At 39.1% G+C, this 25,742-nt stretch overlaps 1 protein-coding gene across 3 annotated transcripts in view; it reads right to left on the minus strand.

Annotated features, from left to right (window-relative positions):
- The window catches only part of LOC135200058 (arf-GAP with coiled-coil, ANK repeat and PH domain-containing protein 2-like), a 135,501-nt gene that overhangs the window by 21,606 nt on the left and 88,153 nt on the right, over window positions 1-25,742 (minus strand). For all 3 annotated transcript variants that reach the window (XM_064228318.1, XM_064228317.1, XM_064228316.1), the window contains 3 exons: window positions 25,536-25,696; window positions 1,997-2,163; window positions 253-366 (listed from right to left, as the gene is read on the minus strand). In XM_064228318.1, coding sequence (XP_064084388.1) covers window positions 253-366; window positions 1,997-2,163; window positions 25,536-25,696 — 442 coding nt within the window. The remainder of the gene's footprint in view (window positions 1-252; window positions 367-1,996; window positions 2,164-25,535; window positions 25,697-25,742) is intronic.

Raw genomic sequence — 25,742 nt, forward strand, 5'->3', positions numbered from 1 at the left:
TTGATACCATTACCTACAAACTGAAAATGTATAAATAAATCCATTCTATTTAACTTGAAATACTTTTTCTTTCGAAGCAGAGATCCATATTATATTTTAGCTAAAATTACTAGGTTAGTTTACACACATACACAGGTAACCTGATTTTAATTTCCATGGATTTGACCTTAACTCAAACTGCTCTATCATACTGATACTTGAAAAACAAACTGAGCAGATTACTTATCTTTAAAGAAAAGTTTTATTTCTTACCTGACCAATATTAGAATTAAGTGCTGAAAGATGTAGTGGCGTTCGGCCTTCTGAATCCTGAACACTTGCTCGAGATCCATTAATAAGCATATATTCTAAAGCCATAACGGAACCCTGCAAAGAAAGCAACCTCTTAGCTACAATGCTTAAAGCCTAATTTTCACAAATTCATTTTAGCAAAAATTTCATACTGTGAGGGAACTCCAGTCTTCCTTGGCTTCTCTGGAAGTTGTAAATTAAGGCTAAGCTACAGAAATATTTTGTCTTCATTACCCTGCTGATAATACCTCAATTACCTTTTTGTTTGTAATACTTTTTCTTATTTCTGCTATAACTGCAAAGGTGCCAAATCTGTCAAGTCTCATCTGATAAAGCTGCCTTTTCCTGTTAAGTGTGAGCAGAATAAGAGGCACTAACCTCCTCCACAATTCTTGACCCCATAGCTTTGTCTTGATGAAATTTCACCATGATTGTCTTCCCCTCCTGACAATCTTCCTGCCATCTTTGGGAGGGATATTTCAGCCTTCTCCTGATCCTTCCATGTCTGCATTAATTCCTACTGCTCTGTTCCCTCCTCAGCTATTATTCAATCTCTTCTTTCCTTACCATTGGGGGTTATTTGTTCAGCTTCGGATGCTTTCCTAGCCAGAATCATGAAGAATTCCACTGTCCTTCAAGACAGTGCCTTGCTGCAGCTAATGCAACTATGAATGCATTCATTGTGAGCTTGCAGTCCATTGCTCCACCTGAACTGTCTGTTGTCTCCTTGGCACTGCCTGTGCTTCCTTCCTTCCACTTCTACAGTGACTGAGGGCCCCTACTCCCATTTTCTGGACAACTTCCACTTCAGTTGTTCTCTTGTAGACAAGTTCCTTCATATAAATTGACCAGTAGTACTATTCTGCTCCTGTGTACTTCTCTTGATCCTGCATACAGCTGATCCCACGTAGTTGGCTGGTCTTAAGTATTAAGTTGCCACTGTGTAGTCGGCTTACCTTTACCCACTGCCTCCCACATGTTCAACTGCAAAGGTGCGTTCAACAGCTTTGGGAAATTTGTCAGCTCCATATACTCTACAGCCCTAGTCTTCTGGACTCCTCCAAGGTACTTCATTGTACTTGGTTGTTGTTCTGCAATCTGCTAGATAAGCGTCCAAACCATTACCACTGCAGTATCTTAAGACCTAGCATCACTTTTCAAGCTTGTCCCAGTTAGGACACTAGTCTCTTACTCCTGGCCCCTTTGAACTATCATATAGAAACCGTGAAGGATTTCCATTCACTTACGGATGACATTTCCTCCTGGATTTATTTGCTTCATCCACCCTCCTACACTGTAATGCAGTCTGTTTTTTATGATTAAATGAAGTTTTCAAATAAACATGCTTTTTTACAAATCTGGTAGCCTACTACCTTCAATTTTCAAGATCTATCAAGTTGATGTGAATGGGTCCATTTCACAATGAGTAATGCTATTTATGATTAACAGCTTTGTAGATATGTATTGCAAAAACATAGTTTTAGGCTTTGCCACTAAAACCTCAAGATGAGAAAACAGTACTATAAAATAAAATAAAATAGCTAATTATATGCATTAAAGATTACATAAAAATCTAATGACCAATGACATTATAAGTTTTAAAAAATTCTAATGAAAAGTACAGCTGTTATCTATATCATTTGCAAATAATTTAAAGAGTGTACAGCTGGTGAAATATATACACAAAAAGGAATTCAAAACTAACACTCTCAACTGCCTGGTGCATGGGTGTTCTTCCACTCTGAGCAGGATTATGCCAATTCTTATTTCCCCCCAATGCCAAACCCTGACACATCATGGGCAAATTATGAGCTTCACAGGCACGGAATAGTAGGACATCTGGATTGAGCGTTGATAATGACTCTTCAGTCACTGAAAATATATAATAAAATTAGCATGATAATTAATAAAAACATAATTATCTTAACTATGCATACTTGGAGCTTAGGATGGCACAGGTGGTGGATATGAAAGAGTGGAAAGGATGAAAAAGGATATATGGTGCTCTGAAAATAAGCACAGAAGGTATATAAGTTGGCAGATTATTATTAATATATTTAGTGTCAAGCTTTCCTTTCCATGAATAAAACTTGTATCAACATATGCTAAGTGGTGCAATCCTTACTTTAACCATAATTCTTAACCCCTGAAGCTCAGAAGGTTATTGATATATTCCATAGAGCCCAGTGTTTAGTAGCTAAAAGCTTGCAAGGAATATGACAAAAGAATGATGAACAAATAAAACAATTACCTGGATGCAAAGCAAAACCTAGATTTCTGATGGATGGGAAATGACATTAAAGCAAACTTACAGCTTTTTTTTACTTGTTTTTCTTGGTATCAAACAACAAGACATTAAAATGATGAATCTATGCATGCTTTCAGTTTAATGTGGAAACATGGGTGTTTTTGATGGGTTACTCCCCTGCTTTTAGTGCAAGACTTGCCACTGCTGGATATGTATATTTTGATCCAACCAACTCCAAAGAGAAAGCTTAACATTATTATCTGTAAGTTAACCAGCCCACCTAGTCAAATCACTAACTTTAACAGAGGTTGTTCAGATGGTTTCTCTTCATAAGGAGAATTTAAATTATATTTAGTACACTGCAGTTCTTTATAAAATTTGATGATTTAAAAAAAAATCAGTTTACCAATTAATGATAGTTGAAGTCTAAACACCCACACCATGTTCATTACCTATCTGTTGACTTGCATTCTCTGCATAATGGCAATGGGTCTCTTGACTTATTTATCAAATACTAGTACGGTATTCATGGGTCTGTAACTGTAACCAATTCAAAGACTGGATAGAATTATTTCAACAAGGCATTCTCATTGGTTTGAAGCATGCCATAATCCCATGATGAGCGTGATCTGTTTTTAACTGACAGTTTGACGTTAAGTGAAGTGTGTAAAGAAAGTCTTACCAGGGAGAGTAAATTTTTAACAAAAAAGAAAAAAGCCATTTTTAGTATTTATCTGAATCTTGCTAGTGCTGATAAGGTTTTGTGACAGCCATTGTTGAATACAAGAAATATTGGAGAGTTGTGACACAAGGTGTTAAATGAACAGTGAAAGAAATTTGGTAATAGAAACACCTTACCTGGTGCTTTGCACAGCCCACCTATTTGGGTGTAATCCACACACTGTCCAACCACTAAATTCATGAATTAGTGATGTTGGATTTTTGGCCTCTGCAACAGTTGGGTATTCAGTATAAAGCTGCCCAAAACAATTGTCAACTTTGTATTATCACTGTCATCTCCCAGCCTTCCTAGGTTTTTTACGCTTTGTTTTTTCAGGCTTTAGGAAATACTTACGCATCATTAAAGTATCCCTAGATGAATATTTGATACATTCTTTGTTCCTCACCAAATGAAGAATAAGAAAACTGCCAATGATTAGATTTTGGACCCCAAAGCTATCTGGATAGCTGTGTACTGGTCACCATCTCTGTACCTTTTTGTACCATAGTAAATCATTTTCTGGAAATATGACAAATTGTAACTAATTTGTATTTTTCATAACAAACAAACCTGAGGTCTTAACATTAGGATTTACTAGCGCCAAGCTGGAAACCAGTAGAATTAAAATTAAACTTGTGAGATCCAGGGACTATTGGCATCTATACCAGGTCACAGGGCATGTATTACCCAGAATGCCCTTGGCGTCCCGTGACCCACCAGTTACACTTTTAACCCAGTTTAGACTGCTAGAGGGGTGGTTCGAGGTGGGCCTTTAACTGTTAAGACCTCAGGTTTGTTAGTTATGAAAAATGATATTGTTAGTATACAATAAAGTTTTGTACATACTTACCCCGCAGATATATACGATGAATGGCCCACCCAACCTCCCCTCAGGAGATAGGTGTAAGAGAAAATCTGATCGGAAAACGGGAATGGTTCCTATTCCCGCCACCCAGCGGCGGGAGAGGGTGATCACCTGACCTACCTGTAGCGTGTGCCGCGAGTTTTGAATTCTGTCGGGACGTCAGAGACATAAGCTAAGTATATATCTGCCGGGTAAGTATGTACAAAACTTTATTGTATACTAACAATATCATTTTTGTACATGCAACTTCCCCGGCAGATATATACTTAGCTGATTGACACCCTTGGTAGCGGGTAAGAGATAGTCACTCAATATAAACAACAATAAAAACAGGGAAACAACATCTGTTGTAGGTCATATATATAAACTTATTTAAAACCTTGGTTCCTACCTTATTGGGCAGAAGACTTCATGATTACTGTCTATGAGTCTGCTTGCCTCAAGAGTTTCAGTGGGGATGAGACCTGACACTGATAGCTCTTCTGGATCGTGTCAATGGGGGCGAGCCCGCTTACTTGACAGAGCCTTGTCTTGGATCATACCAATGGGGACTGACCCACTTACATGGTAGAGCCTTCACCTTTGTCATATCAATGGGGACTAACCCTCTTACATGACAGAGCCTAGGTCCAAACCACTAACAAGGAGCACGAAAACCAATCCCGACCACCTGACCACACTACTATTGTTAACACTACGATTTGAAAGGAGCATTCCCAAAACCCCTTCCAATCGACCATAAAACACAACACCAAAAACGTTTAAAAATTACTAACTTAACTAACTATAAAGGATTAGGTTCAGCTCCTTGCCCCAGCAACGAATCCGCAGACACGAACGGTCCGAGAGGGAAGCACTTATCATAAGTGACTCGCACGTCTCTAAGTAATTTGATGCAAAAACTGAATTGCACCTCCAGTAGGTGGATTCGACAAGAGCCTGTATAGACATATTCCTATGATACGCTAAAGAGGTAGCTACAGCTCTGACATCATGAGCTTTGACTCTTAGGAGCCTTAAATGTTCCTCTTCACAGGAAGCATGCGCTTCTCTGATAACGTCTTTAATAAAAAACGCTTGAGCATTCTTAGAAATCGCTCTCTTAGGATTTCTTACGGAACACCAAAGGCTATCCACATTTCCACCAAGTAGCTTCTTTCTCTCTAGGTAGAATTTGAGGATCCTGACTGGGCACAATGTCCTCTCTAAGTCTCTCCCTACCAAAGAGGACAGTCCCTTAATCTCAAAAGTCCTTGGCCATGGTTTAGAAGGATTTTCGTTCTTTGCCAAGAACAGGGGATTAAAGGAGCATACTGCAGAATCTTCCTTAAAGCCCACAGTTCCTTCTAAAGCCTGAAGCTCACTAACTCTCTTAGCAGAGGCTAGTGCAAAGAGAAAGAGAGACTTCCTAGTCAAGTCTCTGAATGAGGAATTTTGCCAACTAGGTGGTCTTATAGTCTTGGACTTCGAGGTTTCGAAGGACCTTATCAAGTCATGCAGATCCTTGTCCTCCGATATATTAAGGCCTCTATGTCTGAAAACAGAGGACAGCATGCTTTTATATCCTTTTATTGTGGTAACGGCCAGATTGCATTTCTCCCTCAAATAAAGGAGAAAATCAGCTATTTCCATTACAGAGGTACTGTAAGAGGATACTTTCTGGGCCCTGGTCCACCTTCGGAACACCTCCCACTTCGACTGGTACATGCGAAGAGTTGAAGGTCTTCTGGCTCTTGCAATTGCCTTTGCAGCCTTGCGTGAAAACCCCCTCGCTCTGACGAGTCCTTCGACAGTCTAAAGGCAGTCAGACTGAGAGCGGGGAGGTTTTTGTGGTATCTGTCGAAGTGGGGTTGTCTGAGAAGATCTTTCCGCAGTGGAAGGGACCTCGGGAAATCTATCATCCATTCCAGTACCTCTGTGTACCAATCTTGGGCTGGCCAGAATGGGGCGATGAGGGTCAGTTTTGCTCCCTCCGCTGAGACGAACTTCCTTACCACCTCTCCTATTATTTTGAAAGGAGGAAAAGCGTACCCGTCGATCCCCTTCCAATTTAGAAGGAGACCGTCTACTGCAACTGCCCTTGGATCTGATATTGGAGAGCACTAGTTCTCCAGCCTCGCATTCCAATTCGTTGCGAACAGGTCAATATTGGGTCTCCCCCAGAGGTCCCAAATCTCGTTGCACACTTCTGAATGCAGAGTCCATTCCGTGGGAAGGACCTGATCTCTTCTGCTCAGAAGATCTGCTCTTACGTTCTTTTCCCCTTGGATGAACCTGGTTAGGAGAGAGATTTTCAGTTCCTCGGTCCAAAGAAGAAGCTCCCTTGCTTTCTCGAAAAGGGAGAAGGAGTGAGTCCCTCCCTGTTTCCTTATGTAGGCTAGAGCTGTCGTGTTGTCCGAGTTTACTTGCAACACGGCGCCCAAGACTTGAGGTTGGAAGTGAATGAGAGCTAGATGGACTGCTGCTAGTTCCTTCTTGTTGATATGCCATGACACCTGTTCCCCACTCCAGGTGCCTGACTTCTCTCGAGCCTAGAGTCGCTCCCCATCCTCTTTCCGAGGCGTCTGTAAATAACACTAGGCGAGGGCTCGACAACTGAAGGGAGAGCCCTTGGTTTAGTCTGTTTGGCTCTAACCACCAACTGGGGTCCTCCTTTATGCTCTTTGAGAGCTGAAAGGAGTCCAAAAGCTCTTGGTGCTTTTGATCCCATTTCTCCCTGAGGAAGAATTGTAGGGGTCTTAAGTGTAGCCTCCCTAGAGAAACGAACTGTTCCAATGAGGAAAGGGTCCCCAGCAGACTCATCCAGTCCCTCGCGGAACATTGTTCTTTCTCTAGGAAGGTTCTCACTCTGTAAACATCTCTCCTGTCGTTCCTTTGATGGATACACACGAAAACCCTGAGAATCCATCAGAATCCCCAGATAGACAATGCTTTGCTGGGGATTCATCTGGGACTTCCCGAGGTTTAATAACAGTCCTAGGGACTGAGCTAGGTCCAGTGTTAATTTCAAGTCCTCCAGACATCGATCCTTTGACTGGGCACGGATCAGCCAATCGTCGAGATACAATGAGATTCTTACTCCTTCGATATGTAGCCAATGAGCGACATTCCTCATATGACCCGTGAACACTTGAGGGGCCGTGGCAAGGCCGAAGCATAGGGCTCGAAATTGAAAAACTTTGCCCTGTACCATGAATCTTAGGTACCTCCTGGACGAGGGATGGATAGGCACATGAAAATAGGGATCCTGAAGGTCCAGGGACACCATCCAATCCCCTGGACGAAGAGCTGCAAGAACGGAGGATGTAGTCTCCATCGTGAACTTCGTCTTGACAATGAAGCGATTCAGGGCACTTACGTCCAGGACTGGTCTCCACTCCCCTGAGGCTTTTGGTACAAGAAAAAGACGGTTGTAAAACCCCTGGAGATTGAAGGTCTTGAACACTTTCTATCGCCTCTTTGTCCATCATTTCTTCTACTAGTTGTAGCAGGGCCTGGCTTCTTAAAGAATCTCGGTATCTTGCTGTTAACTCCCTTGGAGTTGTTGTTAAGGGAGGTCTCTCCCTGAAGGGGTTAAGGTATCCTCTCTCGAGGATAGAGAGGGACCAGTTGTCCGCCCCTCTCTGAGCCCAGACTTTCGCAAACTTCAGCAGTCTGGCTCCTACTGTAGTCTGGAGGACTACTGTCTCATTGTGGTTTAGGGAAGGGCTTGCGTGCTGATCTTCCTCTCTTAACCGGCCTCCTACTCCTAAGAGAGGGTCTAGAAGTCGTTCTCCCTCGAAAGGGCTGCTGAAAGGCAGGCTTCTCTCTTTTAGTTAAAGGGACTGCCGGTTTCAGTCTTTTTGCCGACTGCGCAAGAAGATCTTGCGTTGCCTTCTCTGATAAAGACCTAGATATGTCCCTCACGGTCTCTTGTGGAAACAGGTGACTAGACAGGGGCAAATACAGCAAGGAGGCTCTCTGTAGAGGAGATACTGATTTCGCCAAAAAGGAACTGTAGACAGATCTCTTTTTAAGGACTCCAGATCCAAAGAGAGAAGCCACTTCCGTAGATCCATCCATCAAGGCCTTATCAAGACAAGAAAGGACACTCGTTAAAACTTCCATAGAAACAAAGTCTGGATCCTGTGCTCTCTTGGCCAGGGCTCCCAAGGCCCAATCCATAAAATTAAAGACCTCAAGTGTGCGAAATAGACCCTTAAGCAAATGGTCCATTTCGCACATTCCCCATGAAGCCTTTGCCGAAAGAAAAGAGCGTCTTCTAGACGAATCCACTAGTGCTGAAAAATCGGCATCTGCTGAAGAAGGAAGGCCCAATCCCATTGGTTCTTTCGTGTCATACCAGACACCTGGCTTACCTGCCAACTTCGAAGGAGGGCAGGAAAAAACAGTCTTGCCCGCTTCTTTCTTAGAGAGGAGCCAGCTCTCCAAGCTCTTGATGGCTTTCTTCATAGAAAGAGTCTGATTCATTTTCACGAATGAAGACGACTTGGAAAGCTTAGTGCTTGAAAGCAGTGATCCCGGCGAAGGAGGATCTGCAGGGCGAAGCGAGTCCCCGAACTCTTGAAGAAGCAGGGCTGCCAGTCTTTTGTAATCCGAGACACCCGCATCTATAGGAGCTTCATCCTCAGAAACCTCTTCAAAGGTAGCATTAGGGGAAGAATGCCTCTTCGGAGAAGGAGTCCTAGAAGGAGAAGTGCTCTTCTCCTTCGAAGGAAGCTTGGAAGAGGAAGGAAGACCACTTCCCGAAGCGATCCTATTGCCAGAAGAAACAGTTTCAACTGGAAGGGGCCTAGCAGAAGAAGAATGCCTGCTTCTTCTCAAAGGCTCTTGCTGCCTGAGAGGGGAAGAGCTCGCATCTTTACAGGAGACTCTATCAGGAGTAGGACGAGAATCCAGTAACAGGCTCTTTCCAGGCTCTTGGCGCCTGTGAGGAGAGGCGCTAGCGTCACATCGGTGGCGCCTATCAGGCGCTATGCGCCTTGGGGTAGAAAAGCGCCTGCTCTCATCCTGGCTCCTGCCAGGAGAGGAGTTTACTTCCTTCCAAAGACTCTTGCGAGAAGAAAAACTCGGATCTCCTAAGGAGAGCCTAACAGGAGTAGGGCGTACAGAACCAATCATGCTCTTCTCAGGCTCCTGGCGTCTGCGCGGAGAGGCACTAGCGTCCTGTCCTGGGCGCCTGGAAGGAGTAAATAGCCTGGGTGGCGAATACCGTCTGACATCACGATGGCGCCTGCTAGGAGAGGCGCTAAAATCTCTCCGAGAACGTCTGGGGGGAGAGATTTCTTCATCTCTCTCTCTCTGCGTCCCCGGGAAGAGTGGAGACTATCCTGCTCCTTAAGATAGCAAGGAGAGGCGCTTCTATCCCTCTGAGAGCGCCTATAAGGAGAAAAGCGTTCTCTACTCCTACGTAAGGATCGACGATCCTGGCTCCTGCCAGGAGAGGGGCTTGCGCCCTTACTCGGGCGTCTAGACGAATGCGGGATCCTACTAGAAGAAGCTCGTCTGGTAGGAGTAGTAGATCACTCTCGAAAAGAAGAAGCGTATAGCAACGATCTTGTTGGAGAGTAGCGCCTTCCAGGAGAGAGGCGCCTACCAGAGTCCGAACGTCAACTTGACGACAATCTCTTAAGAGAGCTCTTTACTGGAAGAGAGGCGTCCTTCCTGCGAGAAGGCTCCTTGGAAAGCGAGCCTACTAACGAGGATAACTGCTCCTGCAGTCCTACCAAAAACTTCTTGGTAGAAGAGCGAATTCCTTCTGAAGAAACAGGAGACTTCATTGCTCTCTTCTTCTGAGCAGGAGAATACTCCGGAAAAGGCTCTGGGCTGGAGTCTAATGCGTCTCCTGCAGGCACCTTCCAGGCTCTCTTCAGAGGGCGCGACATAGAAGCGGAGCTCCATCCGCGTCTCGGAGAAGAAGAATCCGAGTCAGAAAAACACTTCCTAAGGACGCTTTGTCTATAGCTGTCCAAGGCAGCCTGGGACGAGTCTACAGGAACTGCCGAAGGGACGCCTGACCGTTGGGAATACAGTGGGCCCCCTGTATTCGCGTTCTCCGGATTCGCGGATTTTTTTCTGGACCTTATCTAACCTATTCGCGGGATTTTCCGACGATAAATAATCACTAATTAGTGTATTTTGATGTCATTTTCATGCCTAAATACATTTTTATGATACAAAAACGATTTACTGATTTTAAAATATTAATATTGATCAATACTGTATTAGTAAGTTTGATAAGATTACATGATATCACATAACTAATAATTCTCTCTCTCTCCCTTACCGGGATGTATGCTTTTTGTGTGATAAATGATTTACTAATTTTCTAATATTAATATTAATGTAAAGAGCAATTACTTCAAGAAAGAAAATACTACATTGAATTAGTAAGATTTTAGTTTATAAATTTCAAAAATTATGTAAGAATGAAGGAAATCCCAGTCTTCACGCATCTTTCTTTTGAACTCCAGGTCTCTCTCTCTCTCTCTGTCTGTCTCTCTCTCTCTCTCTCTCTCTCTCTCCTCTCTCTCTCTCTCTCCTCTCTCTCTATCTCTCATCTCTCCTCTACTGAGATGAGAGATTTTTATGGTACACTTATGTATAATATGTTTATTAATATTTTCATATGATAATAATAATAATAATAATAATAATAATAATAATAATAATAATAATTGTAATTACAAAAATCATGTGAAAGTATTTTACAAATGCTACGATAATCTCTCTCTCTCTCTCTCTCTCTCTCTCTCTCTCTCTCTCTCTCTCTCTCTCTCTCTCTCTCTCTTACAGAGATGTATATTTTTTGGATGATGATTTACTAATTTTCAAAAATCAATATTAATGTAAACAGCAATAATATAAATTCATTAAAGAAAATACTAAAGTGAATTAGCAAGAAGCAAGATTTTAGTTTATAAATATAAAATTATGTAAGAATGAAAGAAAATGCATTTTACCCCGCGTCTTTGATTTCCTGGGAGCCAAGCAGAGTTGGCTGGGGTCCAACAACTGTTGCCGTCTCGATGATCACGTATTTTCTCTCTCTCTCTCTTACTGAGATGAGAATTTCTATGGTACATGTGTATGTTTATTAATATTTTCGCATAATGATAATAATAGTAATATAATTAATTTCAAAATTCATATGTTATAGTATTTTATGGAAGTACAATAATCTATCCATTTCAGTCTTTTAAATAAGGATAACCCTCCCCCCTCTCTCTCTCTCTCTCTCTTTTGCCACACGAGATAGTGTGTCTTAGTGGTAACTCTCGCCCTCTGTTTGGGCTGGAAATGTATGTATAAGTGTATCATTAAGGACATTACTACATTTTATGGTAAAATAATAATATACAGCACTAGTTTACAAATAATATTTAGTTTCGTGAGATTAAACAATAACAATACCATCTCTCTCTCTCTCTCTCTCTCTCTCTCTCTCTCTCTCTCTCTCTCTCATTATCATTCTCTCTGACTCAGAAATAATTCATAATTTCACTCTTGATGGTCAGATATATGATGTTGCCATTCACTGGTCACTCTCTCTCTCTCTCTCTCTCTCTCTCTCTTATTGGCTGTAGGTATATATTTTTAATGGTAAAATGTTTAAGATGACTTTGAAATATTAATAATATAACCTCAAAGATTAATACAGTAATAGGTTAGTAATTTTAGGTATATTTGAAGTAGGATGTTATTAAAGGTATACATTTGGTATCTGAACTTTCAAGATAGGCAGTTATAAGCATTTTTAGTGGTGGTTCTAACTATTCGCGGGTTTTAACTATTCACGGGGGTGTCTGGTACACATCCCCCGCAAATACGGGGGGAACACTGTACTCTACATCCCCCTTGCGGCTTTCAACATTCCTCCTCCCTTGGTCATGGGAGTCTGAAAGAGGTCTAGGCCTAGGAGCAATGCGGAGTCGGTCAGATGCCCCCTCCACTACACTGGGGACACTGTACACTTCACTGCACACTTCACTCTTACCTTCCATCTCTCGTAATTGCCTTTGCAAATTACGGATCGACGCCTTCATTGCAGCTTTCTCCGATCGAGACGAATCTACGATTTCGCTGCAGGGGGAAGGAGCTGAAACTGCGTTAGAAGTAGGAGAAATTACATTGGAAATAGAATGATTGTCCTGATCCATAGAGCAGGACCTACTTGAACTTTTAGCTGAAGCCTTCCTAATTCTATCTTTCTCCAACTTATTTACATACGCAGTCAAACTCTTCCATTGCATTTCAGTCAAACTCAAACATTCCTCACATGTGTTACTAACTGAGCATTCATTCCCCCTACACTTAACACAAATAGTGTGAGGATCCACTGAAGCTTTCGGCAGTCTCACCTTACATCCTTCTTTCATACAAACTCTAAAACGAGTTTCAGGTGCAACATCAGCCATAATGAAGAATCCTAAGCAAATCCAAAAAACGGTCCAAATCAGCGAATACCAAAGCCAAAGAATGAATACTTCACCAAAAACAATCCTTAGCAAAGCAAGCAGAATTCCGTGCAGGAGGAACTAACAATGATGTTACCAGCACCGGCGACAGAGAAAATCTGATCGGAAAACGGGAATGGTTCCTATTCCCGCCACCCAGCGGCGGGAGAGGGTGATCACCTGACCTACCTGTAGCGTGTGCCGCGAGTTTTGAATTCTGTCGGGACGTCAAGAGACATAAGCTAAGTATATATCTGCCGGGGAAGTTGCATGTACAAAAATGCAAATTAGTTACAAATTTGTCATTTGTTCATATATGAAACAAACCTTTGGTCTTAACATTAGGATAGACTTACTTATTGGAGGGAGGTAAGTCTCTATAACTGACTGGGAGTTTGCCACCTTTATCCATTTCCGAATATTACGAGTATTCCAAGAGAATGGACTATAAACGCTTGAACCAAAGATTTAAGAGAATCTATTGGTTTCCCTCACTAGGTGCTGATACCTTTCCATGGTTTATAAACTATGGGAAAACAGAGAACCTACCATTCTCATATACCACTCTTGTCCCTTGTATCTGGATCCACCATCACCCCTCTATACTCTAAAATAACTTTACAGTATGGCTGACCACCTCACCTGCATCTAGTCTGTTCCAGCATATGATGGTACTCTCCTTCATACTGCCCGTAGGTAAAGGAGTAGAAAGAAAGTAGTAAAGAAAAAGACCAGTCATCCCATTCATTCTACTTTCATACCTTCATCTTAGACTAGACACAAACTGACCCGCCACCACTGGACCCAAGGAAAAAGTGTCCAAGGATCTATGGGCAACGTTTTTTAAATAAAATTAAGTGAAAGTTGTTTGGCGTTTCCAAACACCAGCTTTCAGAATTCTCTCCACAGACATATTCTTCTTGAATGCCAAAGAAGCACTCAAGCCTCTGATGTCATGATTCGTCGACACCGAAGTTAGGAATCTTGAACACGGAAAGCCACTGACTCCTGGCCATTTCCTTTGTCTCCTCTTCCAAATGGAAGAAGATCCCGATGGTGAAGCAAAAATCTCCATCTCACCACTTATACACTCTGACAGATCACACTCACACTGAGCACACTCAGAGAAAGAAAATTACCAAGAAACATGAAAGTGAAATGGATAAAAACGGGCAAACTGAAACTGGCTTTAAATCAGATAGACAGTAAACACGTCCTATCTTAAAGGCGGTAGAAAAATAACTGGTGGATCACGGGACGCCAAGGGCATTCTGGGTAATACATGCGCCGTGACCTGGTATAGATGCCAATAGTCCCTGGATCTCACAAGTTTAATTTTAATTCTACCGGTTTCCAGCTTGGCGCTAGTAAATCCTAATGTTAAGACTGAAGGTATGTTTTGTATATGAACAATTAATATGTTCTCTTTCTTTGGTTCTCACATTTTTCGTCCATAATTTTGTAAGATTTTTCCTTTCATTATTAACCAAAAATTTTGCTGATATGTACAGTGATGCTCAAATCTGATGCAACATGATCATTTTTGTATCGTCCAGATTCTCAGACTCAACGTGACGTTGCCATGCACAAGTGTTAAACTTTTTTTTTTATTTCTGTCATACATGTCAAAAAGTTTGCGAATTCACAGCTACCACCATTTTCCTTACAGTTATATCAATATGATCCCTTTTATGCATTGGTATAATTCATAATCTGTGTGATTTGAAGTGATTTTTTTTTACATTGCTTAGTTCAAAGTGCGTTGTGATAAGATCAGCAGTGCCATCAATGATAGCACACTTAACATGCTCCTTGGACTGATCAACATAACTACGTCTACAGCATTATAACAGTACATAGACCTAATAAGCTCAACAGTCAACAACAATTTCAAAATAGTTTTTTTTTAATATGGAGGTTTTAGGCTGTGTTTAATCTGACTGTATGTTGCAAAATGATAATCTAAGGCTTCTGAGATGTAATTAGTTACTAATGAATTTATTTGTAGAGATTACCTATTCTTTGAGGAATAAAAGATGATGATGATTTTGATTATATGGAGAAGATGGCTATTAACCCTTAAACGCCGAATGGACGTATTAAACGTCGAGTCAAAATGTCTCCCGTATGCCGAATGGACGTACGATACGTAGACTCAAAAATTTTTTTTTTTAAATTCGCGGAAAAATACTTATAGGCCTACCAGCCGAAAACTTTTGAATCACGCGCCTTGGGGGATGCTGGAGTTCACAGATCGAGGTGTTGTTTTGTTACAATCGTTACGCAGGCGCGCAAGCGCGAATTTCTTTCTTGCCACACTAAAAAGTATCTGTGACACATCTCGGAAATTATTTCGTCACTTTGACATAATTTTTGTACCATTTTAAATTAGCCGTTACATGGAATATTATATATGAAAATGTGCGCATTTTTATGTAGAATACAACAAAAAAATACTCATGATTGTAGCTTTTATCAGTTTTGAGATATTTTTATATAAATAATAAGTGCAAAAATTTCAACCTTCAGTCAACTTTGACTCTACCGAAATGGTAAAAAAACGCAATTGTAAGCTAAAACTCTTATATTTTTAGTAATATTCAATCATTTACCTTAATTTTGCAACTAATTGAAAGTCTCTAGCACAATATTTCGATTTATGGTGAATTTATGAAAAAACTTTTTCCTTACGTCCGCGCGGTAAAATTAGCCGTTACATAAAGTTTTATATATGGAAATGTGCGCAATTTCAACCCATGGTTGTAGCTTTCATCAATTTTGAAATATTTTCATATAAAAAATGATAAGTGACAAATTTTCAACCTTTGGTCAACTTTGACTCTACCGAAATGGTCGAAAAACGCAATTGTAAGCTAAAACGCTTATATTCTAGTAATATTCAAGCATTTACCTTCATTTTAAAACATATTGGAAGTCTCTAGCACAATATTTCAATTTATGGTGAATTTATGAAATAAATAACATTTTCTTTACGTCCGCGCGTTAACTTCCGAAAAAATCATACGTGCGATTGTGGTAATGTTTGCACCATTTTAAATTAGCCGTTACATAAAGTTTTATATAGAAAATGTGCGCAATTTTATTTAGAATACAACAAAAAATAATTGAAGGTTGTAGCTTTTCTCATTTTTGAAATATTTGCATATAAATCATGATAAATAGAAAAAACCACGTTCGGTCAACTTTGACTCTACCGAAATGGGTCCGAAAAAAGCCAAAAAACGCAATTGTAAGCTAAAACTTTTACAGTCTAGTAATATTCAGTCATTTATCTTCATCTTGAAATAAATTCGAAGTCTCTAGCACAATATTCACATTTATGGTGAATTTAAAAAAAAAAACTTTCCTTCCCTCCGCGCGCGGATTCTCCACCACAAATCTCCGAAATGCATACGTCCCATTCTCGGAATATTTGCTCAGTTTCATATTAGGCATTTCATAGAGTTTTATATATGAAAATGTGCGCAATTTTATGTAGAATAAAACAAAAAATATTTGAAGTTGTAGCTTGTCTTATTTCTGAAATAATGCATAAAAAAATATTATACCGTATATACTCGCATATCATGCGACTTTTGAAACCTAATTTTGAAGCTAATTTTAAAGGGGTCGCATCATACACGCGGCATAAAATTAGCGTACCGTCTATGCTTTCCCAAATCGGCAGATCGCGATAGTTACTACCGGAGGAAAACAGTAGATCTTTTAAAAAGTTATGCTTTACTTGTACTTCACTATATCCAATAATATTGTATGCATTCTCATATTACTATTGTATTTTAAAATACAAAAGAGCGATCGTGCGCCATTTGCATTATTTTGGTTTATACAACATGTTTAACTGTTCTAGACTATAATATAACCATCTATAATTTCCAAATTAGTTGATTAAGGCACAACACCGAAGGATTTTTTACTTTTTGTTTTACTCAGTAAAAGAAACATTTGTTACTTGAACTATTATTTTCATTTTAGGATACGCAGGTAAGTGAAAATTTATTAAAGTAAAAAAAAAATGCATAAAATTAATGAACTAAAATCCTCCAAAGTCGTTCTCCGTGTCCGTATCATCAAATACTGCTCTGAATTCTTTGCCATCAAGGCAGTCATCATATTCGTCATCTTCCAGATCTTTGATCATTTCATCTTCATCTCCTGCATCTTCGTATAGGACATCGTCAATTCATATGGAAGGCATAGTCTTGTCACCGTGGCGAGCTCCCTGGCGTGGCTTTTAAAGATCTGCCCTTATGCTAATTCTACAACAACAACAACTGCCCGTGTGTGACAGACCTTTGAATGTCGTTGAGACAAACCCCGAGGCTATAATTATAAGATTATAAGGGGTTTTTGTTTTCATTCCCAGGTACTTTAATCTCCTTCCTATTCGGCCCTGCTCTCTCTCTCTCTCTCCTAAATCTTACAGCTGTCCGAGCGAGAGTTTTTATGGGACAACATAGGCCCTCATTTCGCTTTTTCCATACCTATTTATTTTGTATACGCTTGCCCTTTCTCGGCTGTAAAGTTGATGTCTATCCATGGCTGTGAGGAATAACTTGTAAGTCGGTGTCAAAGTCACTCCACACTTCAGTCAGGCCAAAACTTTGCCATATCGCATTCAAGCAATAATTCAGTCATTGTTTCCTATCTATTATTTTCTCAGAGAGAGAGAGAGATGAGAGAGAGAGAGACGAGAGAGAGAGAGGAGAGAGAGAGAGGAGAGAGAGAGAGAGAGAGAGTCTGTCTGTATACGATTGTTTATTTTATCACTCGTCAAACTTACTGTTATGCTTTATTTCATATTTCCTTGCTCACCAATTTATTCTATACCTACGATATTAAGAAATCAAGATATGTGTAGAAGGGAGAACTGCCTCCAGACTGTACAGTCAGTATGGATTTAAACACACGTGGAACTGGTTGAAATATTCGCAGCAGCACCAAAATGAGATGCCCTGTTGATAGAAAATCTGACTCCGTTTCTTGTTATTGCATAAAAAACTTTATCAATCGTGAACCTACGTAATTTATTTAGAATTCTGCGCAACGGAAAAGATAATATTTGATATCTGCAATGGGAGAAATGGTTTTATCTCTGTTGTTGTTATAAATTTGGCAGATATGCGATCAAACACGTGGGTGGACCAAAACAGCCCAGCCAGAGAGCTCCGCTCATTTTGTAAATACTATTGTTTGGCGTGCTAGGCTTACCCGATTCATTTGGGTGTGCGCTGCAGCTGCTGCTACTGGTACTTCAAATAATCGCATTTTCTTACTAATCCAAGAGTTGACCATGGAAAATCCCAAGATTAACCAAAAATCCCAAGATAATAAAATAATTGACATATGCCAAGCTTTGGAGTCCTAAATATTTACTCTATCAAGAAAAGATACTGATAAATTGAATTGACGGTATCTTTCCTGAGAGAGAGAGAGAGAGAGAGAGAGAAGAGAGAGAGAGAGACGAGAGAGAGAGAGAGATAGAGAGAGAGAGAGAGAAGAGAAGAGAGCGGATGAGAGAGAGAGAGAGAATATTCCTCATGTAATCAGTAAAATACACTAATAAAAACAAAAAACTACGTACTGTATGCAAAGCACACACATCATCGTTAGCTTCCCGTGTGTTACGTGTAAACGTTCATTCTAAGAAATTCACAGAGTAGTATAACTAACACCTGATTGGCTGGTTGGTAGCCATGGAGATCTGTTATCCAATGACTGCCCTCTGCTTCTGTTCTATTTATAGACATATGCCGTGGATGACACTAGGTTTGAACGTTACCATGTTCGTGATTTTCTGACTGCTGACGGCAAAAATTACTTGATAATTTTCTTAATATAATTATTTCTTCGTGAAAACAATAATATAACGTGATCATTTTAACTTTAATGTATAGTGGTATGAAAAATACCAGTGTGTCGTAGCGATGCGTCATCAATATAGTGGTATGAAAATACCACATGGTGTTGTAGCGATACGTAATCACAAAGTACAAATCCTTTTCCCCCCGGACCATCCTCAAAATTTTACGACTCTCAACTGCAAGATCGATATGGTGATATATATTATATAGTCATACTTAATGTTGAAATTCACAAGTTGAACTGCTAAACATTATTAGATTTTGATTGTTATGTACATATATTTTTTGCGTTTTACGGAATGTTTGTTTTGAAAATAATAGCTATTAGTGAACATATGATATTCATTGTCCCACTATTTTATTATAGGTGATCTTAATTATCTCACATTCATGTAATAGTATTATATTAATATTTATTTAAATAAACTGTAATTAATAAATAACAATAATGAAAAACATAAAGGAAAAAAAATGTTTTTGCTGCAGTAGTGATGTTTGTTTGATTATGCATCTGACCTCACATTTCCGAAATTGAAAAATTCCAAAAACCGAAACATCGGAATGTGTGTGTACTGCACATTTTTGTAAACACGCACACAATGTCTACACATTTACTGATACCCGTTGATGAAAGACTCAAATTACAGTATTTATTTCTGAGAGAGAGAGAGAGAGAGAGAGAGCGAGGAGAGAGAGAGAGAGAGAGAGAGAGAGAGAGAGATGATTTAGGACTCCAAGGCGTGTTATTTTTACAATTATTTTATTATCTTGGGATTCTTTTTTAATCTTGAGATCTTCTATTCAATTCTCGAGATTTGTAAGAAAATTACCGTAACTTCACTAGCAGCAGCACACATCTGAACGACTCGGCCATTAGCACACTAAACCACCAACCTTATGAACTGACCTCGGAAAAGGAACTCGCATGATACATGAGATACATGACAAAACCACTGTTTATTGGTGAAAATTTTGGGGTCGCATGATATGCGAGATCGCACGTTACTCGAGTATATACGGTATATAAAAAAAATCGACATTCGGTCAACTTTAACTCGTCAGATATGGTCGAAAACTGCATTTGTAAGCTAATACTCTTACAGTATAGTAATATTCAATGATTTGTCTTCATTTTGAAAGAAATGGGAAGTCTCTAGGACAATATTTAGATTTATGGTGAATTTTTGAAAAAAATATTTGTTTACGTCCGCGCGTTACGAATTCATGCATTATTTTGTGATAATATTTTCTCTAAAATGATCGCAATTTAGTGTAAATTACAACAAAAAAAAAGTAACTTGTTACCTTTAACCGTTTTGCGCACAGCGCAATTTGAATACAATTATATATGAAATTTCGTTTTTCGCGCTATCATATATCGCATTATTATATATGATAATGATAATTTTTTTCATTTTTGATGGTTGCATACTAAACTTCAGCCAATGACAAAAAAAGGAGCCAAAAAATGAACTCTTAATCTTGAAAACCAAGCGCGCTGTGATTTTTTGAAAAAAATATTTTTTCCGCTTCCGAGCTCACTCTGAAACACCTCCGGCACACGGGAGACATTTTTTTTTTTTACCGCTTCGGCATTTAAGGGTTAATCAAAATATCTATTAGTATTAATATCAAGGCATATGGAACACTTGTTTTTCAACTGGCTTAAAATATTATTTTCTTAAAATTCCTTCTGCACACTTTTGGTGTATAATCTATTCTTTCACAAGGTAACTTGAAGTGCAAGAACGTGTAGATAACCTTATTTACTTTCTGGCCAGATATTGTTAAAATCAAGAAGTGAATGCTTAACGTAAAGTAAAGAATATTTGCTAGTAAGCCGTCATTTTTTAAGTAGTTAAGAAATATATCATAAATAATTTTATTTGTATGAAAATCCAAATATTCCTCTAACAAATATAAAATAAATGTTTTCAAGATAATTCATTGTCACTACTTAATGTAGACCTACGTATGTTACACCAGGTGGTTCTTGTTGTACCGCCACTCTAATAGTTGCATCACACACGCTCTACTCACACATTGAGATCAGTAGGTACATTCTACTTTTGTATTTACATACTTATATTTTTTCGATGTTGAGACATAAAAACAATCAATTTGGCCCGTTTTTAATTTTATGCTTGTTTTGGAAGCAATATTAATGTTATGACAAATTTTTTTTTTAATTTTTTATCTAACAATTAAACTGAGTTTAGATGATGAGTTCATTTTGGTCAAATGCATCAGCGATGAGTGAACGAAAGTTCTGAAAATCTTTCATAAGTGTTTATTCTGAAATTTGGCTACACATATTTTCTTACAGTTTTGTAATATATGACCGATTTCACTCTTATGGAACATATTATGGCCTTATTGTATGTAACAATCGTGTTTTCGCATTTAAATAATAGATAAATATGGAGCATGTTAGGTTGCCAATTAGTGAATTTTGAATGAAATCCTATGCAATCATGTAGCATCAGTTCTAAGCACAGCTGAACATTCAGTATTTGGGTGCTAAAATATCTTTTGATAATACACTAACTAACATGATGGAATTTTCATATACATTATAAAAATGTTAAAACAACTTAGTCCCCTTTGCACTTCTAATTTGAAGAAAAAGTTGGAAGCCTAACTGCAATCAAAAATACATTTAGTATAGACTGGTCATGAAGTTTATCTTAACTCAGTGGTCTGGTTGAATTACTAAATAATAACAATGGTCCTAAAGCAGCTTGTATGTAATTCAAAGTCATTCAGTAGTAACTGTCGTACAGCTCAGTACATACAACGTAGCAGTATCTTGGACTTGGAAAGAAATGTTGCTATCATGTCTATGAATTATTATACAGTCCAACGTCTTAAATCCAGAAACCTTGGGACCAGGCCACTTGCCTGCCCACAGCAAATCCAGGAATATAGATAGAATACATCCTTAAAAAATGAAGCCCCCAGGTAAACAGTGTCTTGCAAGGTAATTCCACATACAGTACAATTAGCCTAGTTTCTGGCTTAGCCTCCTACAGTGGTCCCTCAAGATACGAAATTAATCCGTTCCAAGGCGGCCTTCGTATCATGAGTTTTTCGTATCTTAAACCGCATTTTACATGTAAAATGGCTAATCCGTTCCAAGTCCTCCAAAAACACCCGAGTAAATTTCATAATAAAGCTAAATTGACCTATAAACAATGAAATACTACAACAATTTGGACCATTCAATACCTAACTTAATACGTACTGCTAATATGTACTACATAGTACCTGTAAATAAAGTGTATTAGTGTACATGGTATACAAGAAATACTGTACGTACATACGTACGTATGTAGTAAAATGTGGAACCTTACCTTTCAAGTGAGGCTATCTCCGAAAGTGGCGACAGAGGAGGAGGACAAACGGCAGATACGTACACTTAACTTTACGAAACACATAAAAAAATGTCAGGAAAACAAAAACTCTACTTTACGAAACACATTAACAAAACTGTAACACTTAACTTAACAAAAAACTTAAAATTAATTTGTTTTTCTTTTTTGGATTTTTACATTTTTAAAAAAAATTTTATACTTTAAATTTTTTTTTTTTTTTACAAAATTTCAACTTCTTCACCACTTTCAACTTTCTGTCTTTTCATAGTATCACTTGGTTCTTCCTTTTTCCTTATGCCTATTAAAGGTCTCTTTAAAAAATAACTATCCAAGGAAGATTGCTTCTGCCTGCTTTTGACAATGTTCCTGAAACGACTCAGGCAAACGTCATCGAACTGTCCAAGCATACGACCTGTGTAAGCCTTTTTGGGGTGTCTCTTTTCTACAAATGATTGCACCTTATGAAAAGCAGCTAGAGCATCCTTAATTTCTGCTGTTGTCATAGAGTCGTCGTCCTCCTCCTCGCCGCTGCTAGAGAACTCTTCTAGAACGACGTTATGTTGCATGGCCTCCAACTCCTTCAGGTCATCCATCATAAGCTCTTCTTGGTGCTTCTCGAGAAGGTCATTGATGTTGTTCCTTGTCGACGACCAGCCCCATGGACTTGCCGAGTGCAACGATCTCGTCAAGATCTGGTTGCGAAAGAGTTTCAGGATCATCAACTGTTCCTGAATCTGCAGCACCAGCTTCGCCCACGTCGAATCCCTCGAAGTCTCGGGCGGATACGGCATCAGGCCAGAGTTTCCTCCTCGAGGAATTCAAGGTTCGCCTCGAAACCTCCTGCCAAGCTTGGTCGATGAGTCGGATGCATATCACAACATCGAAATGCGTACACAATTATTTTAAACTTTACTGGTTTCCAGCTGGCGCTGACTCCGGGGCACTTCCTTTGTCTCCTCTTCGAAACAGCAGAAAATCCCTATGGTGAAGTGAAAATTTCCATCTTACCACTTATACGCTCTTACTGATCACACTCACACTGAGCACACTCAGAGAAAGAAAAAGTAATAAGAAAAATGAAAATGAAATGGATAAAAAACGGGCAAACTGAAAACCGGCTTTAAATCAGATACAGTAAACACATCTTATCTTAAAGGCGGTAAGAATATAACTGGTGGGTCACAGGACACCGAAGGCATTCTGGGCATACATGCCCTGTGACCTGGTATAGATGCCAATAGTCCTTGGATCTCACAAGTGTAATTTTAATTCTACCGGTTTCCAGCTTGGCGCTAGTAAATCCTAATGTCAAGACCGAAGGTTTATTCCGTATATGAACAAAGGCCAGTCTTGTCAGTTGAAGACTTGCTGAGAACTGTAGCCTTCATTGAGAGTCCGAGTCCGCTTTCAAGTCCAAGCTGGCCGCCTCCCCACGCCCCACCACCGAATGGATGCCAGTCCGTTTAAGGAATTTTTCGAACCACCCATGAGAAGCCTTGAACTCTGGGGTTGGCGTCGATGTCCCTTCTCCTCCGTCGCCTTCGGCCTGGGCAATCAAATCAACGAAAATAGCGCTGGCCTTGTGGCAGATTGTCATCTCCATTATCGTACCGCCAGCGATTTCTTTGTCTTTTATCCAGACAAGAAGCAGCCTTTCCATTTCATCGTGCACGTGACTCCTCTTGCTGGACAAAATAGTCACACCCTTGGAAGGTATAGCTGCTTTGATGACATCCTTCTGCCTAAGGATGGTGCCTATTGTCGACGGATTTCGGCCATATTCCTTGGCAATCTCACTCAATTGCATACCAGCTTCATACTTTTTAATTATCTCCATCTTCGTCTCCAAAGAAAGCATCCTCTTCTTTCTGTGAACTTAAACTTTCTTGGGACCCATGACTACGTATATACTGTACGTAATTATGTTATGTAGTATACGTATGTAGTAAAGTTTTCACACAACACGATGAAGTATACTACAACGAAATCACTAATGAATTTACGTTAATAAACGAAATTGTATAGAACGAACGAATTTCGCGTGCTTCCGATACCGATGATGCCGCGAATTGGCGGAAAGAGCACGCCGCTATGTAGATGCATCATGGGATCATGGGAGAGATGCTGACCAATAGGAGAGAAGGATATTATGGCGGTGACTAGCATCAGGAACCAATGGGAGAGCAGGAGGATGATGGTGAGTCTACTCAGTTGGCGGCGCGCGAGTTTTAAAATTGTTATCGGTGGTCCGGGCGAATCTCGGACTTTACAGCAACAACCTTTCATATCTTGAACAATTTTCATATATAGAGCTGCAAAAATCTTCGTATTTGCTTTCGTATCTTGAGTTTTTCGTAAGATGAGCCTTTCGTATCCCGAGGTACCACTGTACTTGGCTAGTTCTGACACTGCTTTTTATCATATTATTACTCTTAAATTTTAACTTCATTATTTTATAATTTTATACTTATAATTTTCTTTAAAATAGTGTACTTTATTTAAGACATTTAGCCTACATTCCCAAGTTAGCCTAATCGTAAGTCGACTATGGTACTAAACACTTCAGAATCTGCACATTATTATTGGTGACTATCATATCCTAAATTTCGTATCTTCATAATTATTGCTATTAGTCTCTTCAGCACTTATTTTGATTATAAAGGGTAGCAAGAAGAAAAACATAATGAATGAATTTCAGCGATCACAGAGCATTTGAATGTCGCCGTCAAAATATAAACAACGCAAACCGCCATCTATTGAGGAAAATGAACATTAAACTATTCATAATTGAAATAAACCTTTTTTAGCATAGATAAAGATTTATGCTTGCACTTCTTATCTCTAGCATCATCTGATTTCATGGGTGGCATATCCAATAGGTAAATACACAGTTACATAAAGAAATTATCAAAACTGTATCACCTATGTCTTTCAAGCACAGAGTAAGGAATTCGTGCAATGCCAAATATCTCATTGATTTGATTAAAAGTTTTGACTCAGTAGAGCCTTCTCAAGTGGAATATTTACAAAAATATATTTATTCGTTTAAAGTTAATACCAAAAACATATTCGACTTCACATATTTTCATTACTAACAACTATTTTCATAAAAACAAATGAGTTATGGCATAATTTTAATTTTTGCTGTCTTGAAGTTGTTAACATTAAGTGGCGTCAGCCTGGTGGCAGTGCAACGAACTAATGGCAACTGACTCAAATGCAAGCCAAACCATGGGAGTTTCCAGACCATAGAATGCCAGTTATAAGAGGTTCAACTGTATATCAACGATTAATGGGTGTTCCAAAATATATTCACTTCAGTGATTGAATCACACAATTCATCGGTTCATTATTCATAAGTAATTATATGAGAAAATATGTGAATAAATTGAATTTTAAAGAGCATGATAAAAATAAAGCAAAACCTCAATTGACATTCAATGAACTACTATTCCCGCTCAACTAATCATTTTGTATATTATATTTTTAAATTTGTTAATGTATCAAAATATATTCATATCTGCTCCATCCTAATCCTTTATTTTATCCTTTACTTTTCATGTCATTGCTCTATTCTCTGAAACTTTCTAAGCAAGTTGATAGCTCTTTTACTGGTTCCATTAATGGTTGGCTTGGCACACTAATCAGCAATAAGAAAAACAATAAAAATTATCAGTCTGTGACATATAATTTACCATATTCTGCTGAATGCTCCCCATCAGTTGAATTGTCGTCACTTGGCAGGGACATATTATCAAGTTCTTGAGATATTCTATTCCTTGTACTACTATGTCTTGCAATGTCAAATAAAAATATATTGCTATTTTCGCCGGTATCCGTGATAGGGCTGTTAGGCCTGAAAAATAAGAATATTTCAATACAAAAATTTGGCCAAGTCTATG

This window comes from Macrobrachium nipponense, chromosome 26 (assembly GCF_015104395.2).
Source record: "Macrobrachium nipponense isolate FS-2020 chromosome 26, ASM1510439v2, whole genome shotgun sequence".
NCBI lineage: Eukaryota > Metazoa > Arthropoda > Malacostraca > Decapoda > Palaemonidae > Macrobrachium > Macrobrachium nipponense.